Source organism: Muntiacus reevesi, chromosome 1 (assembly GCF_963930625.1).
Source record: "Muntiacus reevesi chromosome 1, mMunRee1.1, whole genome shotgun sequence".
Taxonomy (NCBI): Eukaryota; Metazoa; Chordata; class Mammalia; order Artiodactyla; family Cervidae; genus Muntiacus; species Muntiacus reevesi.
Genome location: NC_089249.1, coordinates 195487446 through 195497915, shown reverse-complemented (window position 1 = coordinate 195497915; position 10470 = coordinate 195487446). Strand labels below are relative to the sequence as shown.

The following is a 10470-nucleotide window of genomic DNA, read 5'->3' as shown; positions in this document are numbered from 1 at the left end:
TAAAATTAGTTCATTTATTCATTTTTGGCTGCGCTGGGTCTTCACTGCTGCATGGGCTTTCCCCTAGTTGAAGCGAGTGGGGGCAACTCTCTAGTTGCCCTGCGCAGGCCTCTCATTGCAGTGACTTCTCTCGTTGATGAATGAGTACCAGCTCTAGGGTGCAGTATTCGGGCTCGGTAGTTGTGGCACATGGGTTTTGTTACTCCTTGGCGTGTGGAATCTTCCTGAACTAGGGATCAAACCCAGGTCTCCTGCATTGGCTGGTGGATTCCCATCCACTGCACCACCAGGAAGTCCTACTTGTGACTTTGAAAAACACAGTGTTAGAGTCCTTACCCTCAGCATATGAACACTGGGGGCCAATCAGTCTTTGCTGTGGGGGCCTGTCCTGTGCGTTGTAGGATGTTGAGCCCCGTCTTTGGCCTCTATTCACTAGATGCCATGAGCACCCCCACCAACTGTGACAACCACAAATGTCTCCTGACATTGGTCCTTCTCAGTGGGGGAGATTAATTGCTTGGAGTTTAGAGCCACTATGCTATTCAGCTATCTTTTGATTCTGTTCATTGTTGGCTGTTCCCACATCCTGGAAGTGAAAAGTGAAAGTTGCTCAGTTGTGTCCAACTCTTTGAGACCCCATGGACTGTCCATGGAATTCTACAGATCATAATACTGGAGTGGGTAGCCTTTCCCTTCTCCAGGGCATCTTCCCAACCCAGGGATCAAACCCAGGTCTCCCCCATTGCAGGCAGATTCTTTACCAGCTGAACCACAAGGGAAGCCCAAGAATACTGGAGTGGGTAGCCTGTCCCTTCTCCATAGTATCTTCCTGATCCAGGAATTGAACCCAGGTCTCCCGAACTGCAGGTGGATTCTTTACCAACTGAGCTATCAGGGAAGCTCCTACTGGAATGTTAACTCCAAGGGAAAAGGAATTTGCTTCTTTGGGGGCATTGACGTAGCTTCAGTTCCTCGACATGTGGTAGGCGTCCAATATTAGTTGAAAGAATGAGTGACATTTGGAGGGTTTTGTGCCTGGGGATGGTGTCAATACTTGCCACTTATTACTTTTTTGTTATTATTTGTTCATCATAGCATTCCTTGGAGGGAGGCCTTGACATTGTCCCCCTTTACACAGAGGAGGAAAACAGAGGCTTCTAGAAGTTCCATATGGATACCCTATACATACACACCCAATCGTAGAGTCCAGAAGCTTAGCTGACTTCCCCTCAACAATCGGCAATGTTCTCGCTTCTGGCGGAAGAGGACTGAATGAAGCTCAGGTCAGTTGCAACTTCTACCTGGCACCTGCAGCAGAGCTGAAAAGGGATGAGCAGCTGGCACGGGGTGGGGTGGGGGGTGTGCGTAGAGTGGGGGGGCGGGACCTGAAGGGGCTTTCTCAGGGACCAGAAGGGAGCGGCCTTGAACTTGACTGGGTTCACCCTGTCTCTCTCTCTAGGAAGATTGCTGCCAGACCTATAAGAGGTGCAGACTGGACTGGAAAGCGAAGCCCCAGCAGACTCTGGGAAGTGTCGCTGGAGCGAGTACTTGTGATGGTCCACCCGGGATGAGCAGCCTGGAGATGCTGCTGCAGCAACCAGGCCTGGGAGGCCGGATCTGCACACACATAAACACACACGCATGCACACACTTCACTCCCCACCCCTTCCCCCACACTTCTTCTCCCCCTCCACCCCCCAACTCCCAACTTCCCCTCCCCACCCCTCCCTTACTCCAGCCCAGCCCAGCCCAGCTCAGAAAGGGTCCATCTCTGTGATTGGTCCGTGGTTCTCGGTACCAGGAATTGAGATCAGGAAGATGGGAAGGAAGGAAGAGGGTGGGTAGGATGGGGGAGGGATGGGACTACTTTTGTATCTACTCCCAGAGCTAGGCGCCTGCTCACCATGGACACTGCAGGGTACAGAAAGTGGGACGACAGGCAGGAAGAGATCTCCGGAGGTATGAGCGACCGGGCTGCCTCAGAGGTCCCCTTGGGTCCCTCTCTGGCCAGTGGTTTGGGGTTTGATGGGGAAGGGAGGGGCTTTCCAGGTGGCGGTAGTGGTAAAGAACCCCCCTGCCAATGCAGGAGACGTAAGAGATGCGGGTTCATTCCATCCCTAGGTTGGGAAGATCCCCTGGAGGAGGGCATGGCAACTCACTCCAGTATTCTTGTCTGGAGATTCCCATGGACAGAGGAGCCTGGCGGGCTACCATCCATAGGGTTGCAAAGAGTCAGACAAGAGTGAAGTGATTTGGCACACACGCCCGCACGCACGGGGGAAGGGAGAGGATCAACCAAGAGAGAGCTTATGTAGTGGGTGCAGGAAAGACACCACAGATCCTAGAGTCAGCTGGACCTGGTTTCAAATTCCAACTCTGCCGCTTAGGGACTGTGTGGCCACAGGCAAGTTACTGCACCTCTCTGAATCTCAGTTACCTGGGAGAAACCCAAGTGACTGGGGCTGTCCTCGGAGCCCAAGGATCCAGGGAGGAGCTCAGGAGTCCGTTTGTGTCATCCCAGGGCACTCGGGACGCTGGGGACAGAGACCCCTCTTCCTGGTCTTGGCTTTCATGGTCATCACAGTCCTGTGGACCCTCATTCTCAGCGTCCTGTTTTCCAAGGGTGAGTGACTGGATGATGGGAGATGGCGTGTGCACCGCCACCCCCCGGGGAACATAGACGTTTTCTGCGCCCCGGGGCACACCAACCAGATCCGGGACCTCTGCCTGGGTCTGAGTGCGAGCGCCCACGTGTGCGAGCCTGCGCGAACCTGTGCATGTGCCGGTCCTATGTCGGTGTGTGTGCGCATCACGTGCGCTGCACGTCTGTCCGCCCGCTTCTGTGCACCCCATGACCCGGGTCCCCGCACTCCCAGGGGCCGAGGGGAGAGTTTTCGAGTCCTCCTCTCTCCGCAGCGTCCACCGAACGCGGGGCGCTGCTTGACAACCAAGGCCTGCTGAGCACAAACGGTACGGAGAGAACAGAGGCTCTTGCCAGAGTTCGGGGGCGGAAGGGTCTCGGACCCCGGTGTCGGAGTAGTGGGCGGGAGCACGGGGATCCCACGGTTCGCGGGGCTGGCCCTGGAGTTGGGTGGGATCCTGGGAGTCCCCGAGGGTTACTTGGCGTGTGTGCGGGCGGGCGTGGAATCCTTCCAGCCTCCAAACAGACGGCGGTGCTGGGTATCTTGAAGGAGGAGGTCCGAGCGTGCAATAGCTGCTGTGAGTAAGACGGTGGTGGTGGGCTGGGGGCGAGGGGGCGGGACTTGTGACCGGGATTGGAGGAGGCTAGTGGGAGCGGGGCTCGCGGCGCGTAGGGGCTGGGTGGGCTGACCTCAGGTGTCACGCTCCGGTCACCTCACCCCCTCCCCAGGCCTGGGGACGCAGGCACAGCTGCAGACAGTCAGCAAGGAGCTTGGAGAGGCAAGGTCGAAGTTGTTGCAGCAGGAGAGTGCCCTAAAAGAACTGAGCGAGCGCGGTGAGTGCGGGACCACCCTCTGACTCCTCACCCCGGCTGTTACCCGAAACTTGATTCACTCTGGACCCTTCTGTGACCCCCCCCCCCACACACACCTATCCTGTGATCTTGACCATTGACCCAAATCGTGTCCCCCATCCTGACCCTGACCTGTGAACTCTAACCTTAACTTCAGGTCCTAACCCCAATCACAACGGGCACCCTACCCAGCTCTAACAGTCCTTGCCAGTAAGGTCATTCGTGACCTTGGCACTGACCACGGACGTGGATGCTGACCTTAACTAATCACGATCTTACCCTCGATCCTGACCCTGTCTTTACTTTTCTCCCTCTCAGTGACCCAGAGCCTGGCTGAAGCCGGTAGGGACCGTGAGAACATTCGCACTGAGTTCTTCCGGGCACTGGAGCAAGCCCGGCTTGGAAACAGTGAGCACGCGGGGAGGGCGGCGAGGGGAGAGGCTCAGTGGACCCTGCCCGGGGTTCCCTGATCCGCCTGGCCCCGCCCTTTGACCTTGGCCTGGTCTCGGCGGTTCCAACCCTGGGCCCGGGGTGGCGGGGGGAGGGGGTTGTCCGGCATCCCCCTCTCCAATCCATTCGTCGGCTCCACTTGGGAGCAAACCATCTCTCTGACCCTCGCCACCCTGCAGGCTCCTGCAAGGAGTGCCCCGAGTCGTGGCTGCCATTCCAGGGCTCCTGTTACTTCTTCTCCACGCTGCGGGCCACGTGGGTGGAGGCACAGCAGCATTGCGAGCGCTCCGGCGCGCACCTGGTGATCGTCGGAGGCCTGGAAGAGCAGGTGCGAAGCCCGGGCTGTCTGCGAGCCGGGAGAGGGTGGAGTTTACCCGAGGGGCGAGGCCCGGGGTTAGGGGGCGGGGCAGGAGGGACTCCTCCGGCTCAGTCTTCCCCACCGCCCAGGGTTTCCTGAGTCGGAATACGCGTGGCCTCGGTTATTGGCTGGGCCTCAGGGCCGTGCGCAAGGTGCGCAGGATCCAGGGCTACCAGTGGGTGGACGGAGTCGCGCTCAGCTTCAGGTGAGAGAAGGGACCTGGAGAGGCTGACCGTTCGGATCCTAGGGGAAGTGCTTCGGCCAGATCATAGGGTCTCCTTAGGGCTGGGCGGGCCAGACCCCAGAAACCGACTAGGGTTAAATTCTGGGCTGAGAAAGTTATATACCAAGGTGTTAATTCTCAGGATGTGAGGGTTAGACCCAAGTAATAAACAGGTTAGAACTCGGAAAAGCCTAGCTTTTCAGCAACACCGCACCCCCCCCCCCCCCCCCCCCGTCAAACCACTGCAGCCACTGGAATCGGGGGGAGCCCAACGACTCTATGGGGCGCGAGGATTGTATCATGATGCTTCGCACGGGGTTGTGGAACGACGCGCCGTGTGACAATGAGAACGACAACTGGATCTGTGAGAAGAGGCTCAGCTGCTGACCTTGCCCCTGGCCCAGAGCCGCGCCCACTGGCACTTGTCCAATCGCCTGAGCCGCTCACCTTCCTGGCTCCGCCCACAACCGTGAATCCCCCTCCCCTCCCAACTCTAGCAATAACCATGGCGCCACCCACAGCCCAAGCCAGTTACTGCACGGGGAGACTTGCGCTCCAATCTCGCTGCAACCCTTCACCCGTGGACCTCACCAAGTCTGCTCCCGCTCCAAAAATCTGAGCTCCTTGGACCCGTGATCTGACCCCCATCGCCCTCCCTAACCAAGGCCCGGCGACTCAGGGATGGAGCTGTTTGATTTATTTGCATTTTTACCCCAGGTGAGCTGCCTCAAAGATAGGGGATTTTGTGAACCTTCTTGGCAGCCCTAGGGAGCATCAATAAATGAGAAAATGAATCTTGGCTCCTGCCTCTGATCTAAGCTTTATCTCAGAGACTCTGATGTAATTCATGTGAGTGACCCTGACCTCAGGGGCCCACGTGCATGCACGTGTGTCCAACTCTTTCCCACTCCATGAACTGTGGCCCACCAGGTTCCTCTGTCATGGGATTTCCCAGGCAAAAATACTGGAATGGGTTGCCATTTCTTTCTTCAGGGAATCTTCCTGACCCAGGGATCGAACCTGCATCTCCTGTGTTTCCTGCATTGGCAAGCAGATTCTTTACCACTAGAGTCACCTGGGAAGCCTCCAGGGGCCGATGATTTCCCCCCCACCCCAAACCCAGTGTGTAAGTTGCATTGGGTCAGGGGGGTTGTAGAGCCCTGGGAACACAGGAATGAGTCAGACCCTGTCCCTATGCCCTGGGACAATGTGACCAGTGACTAGATTGAGGAATGCATGCAGGAGTCTCCTGTGTCCCCAGAAGAGGGACTCTGCTGAGATGCTGCAGTGCTGGCCCAGTTCCCTGAGGAGACTGTCATCCTGTTGAGATTACAGGTAGCCTGACACAAGGCCCTGACACAGAGATGGGAGAGGGGCAGCTCGGATCTGGTGAGCAGACTCCTTCTGTCTTGGGCACCCCAGGTCCTGTGAGGAGTTCAGGAAATACATCCAGAAAAGATGGACTTTGGAAGAACAATGGGTTTTCAACTCTGGCAATGGAGCTGGGAAGGGAGGGCTTTGTAGACAGAGGGTGTTGGCAAGTAGAGGGTGTCGCTGAGCCCATTTCAGGGTGGGGGTGGGGAATGTGAGGAGCACACAGCCTGAATTTATCAACTGGGGACTTTTGATCTGAATTTACCCAGCACTCCCATCCTGGGGACCTGGAGGCTCTCCCAGGTTTTCCAGTGGAGACAGGTCCAACTGTCCAACCGAGGGGAGTGACAGGCTAGCAGCATTTAGTTTGGTGCAAAGCTGAGTCCAGAACCAAGCTGCCCAGCCCTGAGCGCATCCACTGAACAGGAAGAGGAGGGATCAGCACCGAAACTCCCTGACCAGGCGGAATCTTTCAGTGTCTCTGAATCCTCTAAACTGCAGCCCAGAGCAAGGCAGTGACCTTGCCCAGGAGCTGTCTGGACTTCTGGACAGATATTGTAGCTGGCAGACTGTTGGTCAGACTGATGGATTTCTGGATAGTCAGCTAGGGAGAGTGCATGAGCTTCCTACTGCTGCTGTAACAAATGTCCACCAGCTTGGTGGCTTGAAACAATATACAGCTATTCTACACTTGTGGAGGTCAAAATTAGTTTCACTGGGATGAAATCAAGGTCACCAGGATCAGGGTCCCTCCAGAAACTCCATGTGACCCTACAATTTCACTTCTGGATAGATATTCAAAGGAATTGAAAGTGGGTTCTTTAAAAAAGTTTTGGCTGGGCTAGGTCTTAGTTGTTGCACATAGGCTTTCTCTACTTACCTTGCATGGGCTTCTTATTGTGGTGGCTTCTCTTGTTGCAGAGAACAGGCTCTAGGGCTCACAGGCTTCAGTAGTCATGGTGCAAGGGCTCAATTGCTCCACAGCATGTAGAATCTTCCCAGACCAGGGATCGAACCCATGTCTCCTGTATTGGCAGGCAGATTCTTAACCACTGAATCACCAGCAAAGTCCTGAAAGCAGGGTCTTGAAAAGATATTTGCATACCCATGTTTATAGCAGCATTATTCACAATAGCCAAGCAGTAGAAGCAACCCAAGTGTGCATCAATGGATGAATGGATAAACCAAACAAGCTCATCCATACAATGGAATATTATTCAGCCTTGAAAAAGGAAGGAAATTCTGACACATACTGTAACAGTATGCTATGTGAAATAAACCACTCACAAAGGACAAATGCTGCTGCTTAATGGATACAGAGTTTCAGTTTTGCAAAAGAAACAATTCTGAAGATCCCTTACAGAACAATGTGAATATACTTTTTTTGGCAGCACTGGGAATCTTAGGTCCTCTAACCACAGAGGCCTAACCACTGGCCCACCAGGGAAGTCCCCAGTGTGAATATACTTAACACTCCTGCAGTGTCCATTTAAAAATGGTTAAGGTGGTATGATTACAAGGGAAGAAGAAATGTTTGGATGGAGGTAGCTCTTTTTCATCACAAAATATATTCATTCTACATATAATACATTTCATAAAATTTTATGAAACATTTCATAATGTTTTTATTAAAGGCTGAAAAATGCAAAAAATAGTGGTTAACATGGTGAATTTTTTTTTCAGGTTTTAAAACTTTTTATTTGCATATTAAAAAGTTGTGCATTCCAATAATTAAAATCATTTGAACCACAACAACAACAAAATGGTACTCTGATTAAGCTGCATTTTACAGCCCGCAGAACACCTTGGACTAGCTTTTTACTCTAGATTTCACTGTCGTCCCACCCAGCTTCCTCCTTCACCAACATGCAAGTTCTTTTCCTTCCCTGCCACCACATAGGCAGATGGGAGAGGCAGGCGCGGCCTACGGCCTACGTTGTCCGTAGTTCTCTATTCTTTGATGTGAAAAGGGGTAGCACAGTCATTTAAACTCGATCCAACCTCTTTGCATCTTACAAAGTTAAACAGCTAAAAGAAGTAAAATAAGAAGGCAATGCTTGTGGAATGTACAGTGCATACTGGCGGCGCATGCTTCATTACGACTCGCCTGCTTGCTTCTCCTGTTCAATAGTTTCTTTCGAAGGCAGTGGGTTTTTCTCTTGCGTTTCCATTTTCTTCAATTTCAACTTATCGAACTTCTCAATCTCAGCCATATCGGGCTTGTCAGACTTTGTTGCAGAGGGCGCGGAGCGAGCTGCGAGTGAGTGAAGTTTGGTCTGCGCTGTGGCCGCCGCCGAGTGCCCATGGTGAATTTTATCTTATGTGTATTTTTCCACAATTTCAAAATTTTTATTTTCACTTTTTTATTATTATTATTATTTTTTTTTTGCCAAGCTGCCCACCTTGTAGGATCCTAGTTCCCAAATCAGGGATTGAACTCATGCTCCCTACAATGGAAATGAGGAATCCCAAACACTGGACCGCCAGGGAAATACCCCAAATTTTTATTTTAAATGCACTTATTTGCAAGTTAACAAGTTTTGAGGACTGTATACAACTGTGTAGCTACCATTGTATTGCAGATACAGAACATCTCCATCAGCCCCTAAAATTCCTTCTCATCCCTTCCCAGTCAGTCCTCATCCTCTTCCTTCCCCCAGGCCACCATGACCTGCTTTCCATCAGTATTGACTAGATTTGTCTTTCCTCAAATGCCATATAAACTGAGGCATACAATGTAGAGTGCTGTAATTTCTTTTTTTTTTTTTTAATATTTATTTATTTTTGGCTTCAGTGGGTCTTAGTTGGGCTTGGTGTTGGGGCCCTAGTTGCAGCTCATAGGCTCAGATGCCCTGAAGCATGTGGGTCTTAATTCCCTGACCAGGGATTGAACCCACATCCCCTGCATTGCATGCTAGATTCTTAACCACTGGACCACCAGGGAAATCCCTGAAGTTTGTCTCTTTTCATTGCCAGATCATTTACTACTGGCTGGCTGGACTACCTTCTGTGTGCCCAGTCACCTGTTGACAGATGTTTGGTTTGTTTCCAATATGAGACTATGAATGAAGCTGCTATGAACAATCTTTTTATGGATTTAAGTTTTCACTTCTCTTGGGCAAATACCTGGGAGTGGGTCAGATAGGAGGTGAGGATTAACTTTATAAGAAATTGCCACACGGTTTTCCAAAGTGGTTGCACCATTTCTGCATACCCAGTGCTCAGTAATGTCTCGAGCCTGCAGTAGCTGGGATGGGGGGTATTTTTTTTAAAGATTTATTTATTTGATTTTTGGTTGTGCTGGGTCTTCATTGCTGCACAGGCTTCTCTAGTTGCGGCAAGCAGGGGCTTATTCATTGAGGTGCTTGGGCTTCTCGTCGTAGAGACTTCTTGTTGCAGAGCACGGGCTCCAGGGTGTGTGGGCTTCAGTACTTGTGGTTCCCAGGCTCTAGAGCACAGGCTCAGTAGGTGTGGCACACAGGGGTTTAGTTGCCTCGCAGCACGTGGGGGATCTTCTTGAGCCAGGCATCAAACCCGTGTCCCCTGCATTTTGCAGGCGATTTCTTAACCACTGGACCACCAGGGAAGTCTGAGGGTATTTTTGACCCAAGAGTCTTCAGCAGTTCCAGAATCAGGTGGAGGGGCTTATCTAGAGAAACGCGGGAGGGCCGGAAGTGAGGCTGGAAACTGAAGCTGATATTGTGGGAAGGCAGGAAGCAGGATTTACACGTGCCTGATAACACGTGTTCTCACAGGAAGATGAGACTGGGGGGCTGGGAAGCAGGCAGTGGCGGAGGGGGCCTCTGCTATTTGGAATGGCACTCACCCACTCACTCAGAGACAGATAGAAGGGTGGTTGACTGTACCACAAAGGGAGGGCTTCTGGGGATGACAATAGAAGGCGCTTCAGCAGACCAAGGAGGAGGTTGGCCCCAGAGAGAAGCTGGAGAGAGGAGAGATGATGGAAGAGCAAGTCTCTGTGAACAACGAGCAATTTCATTCATTCATTTAGTGCGATCCTTTTCTCTCCCAGAAACATTCCTTGTGCACTTATAATACATCAGGCACCGGAGTTACAGTGGAAAACAAGAGGTCAGCAGCAAGGGACATGAAGGAATCTAAAAAATCTCAGGCTGAGCAGAAGCAGCCACCCACAAAATATCAATAGTATAGACTCCATGAATCCATTTATATGAAGCTCTAGAATAGGCAGATAATCAAGCAAATAGAGACAATGTTGATTGTAGAATCTAAGGATGGGTTTTCATTCTAAAACTCAAGCTTTCTGTATGCTTGGAAATTGTCATAATGAAATGTTGGGGTTCAGGCTGTGACTGCTGCCTTCCTGGGGCTCACAGTCTGGCCAGGAGAGGAGGAGATGGTGAGGCACTATAGAAGGTGGGGAGTCAACATGGGGAGATTGGAGGTGGAACATTCTGGAAACACAGTCCCTGACTCCTTGCCCTTCTAGCATAAGGATGTAGGGCTTGTGCTGGGAAACAGGGGGTTCAGGGCAGAAGAGAACCCTTGTGACCACATTCTTATCCTTTCCCAGTAGGTGTCCCCACCAAC

At 52.1% G+C, this 10470-nt stretch overlaps 1 protein-coding gene across 1 annotated transcript; it reads left to right on the top strand.

The window, feature by feature from the left end:
• The first annotated feature begins 1872 nt into the window (after window positions 1–1872).
• Window positions 1873–5287, top strand: LOC136166578 (C-type lectin domain family 4 member G-like). The gene is made up of 9 exons (XM_065933020.1): window positions 1873–1959; window positions 2522–2623; window positions 2917–2970; window positions 3157–3219; window positions 3371–3475; window positions 3812–3901; window positions 4123–4271; window positions 4391–4506; window positions 4773–5287. The coding sequence occupies exons 1-9, from the start codon at window positions 1905–1907 to the stop codon at window positions 4909–4911; spliced, it is 873 nt and encodes a 290-aa protein (XP_065789092.1). The 5' UTR covers window positions 1873–1904; the 3' UTR covers window positions 4912–5287.
• The last annotated feature ends 5183 nt before the right edge of the window (window positions 5288–10470 follow it).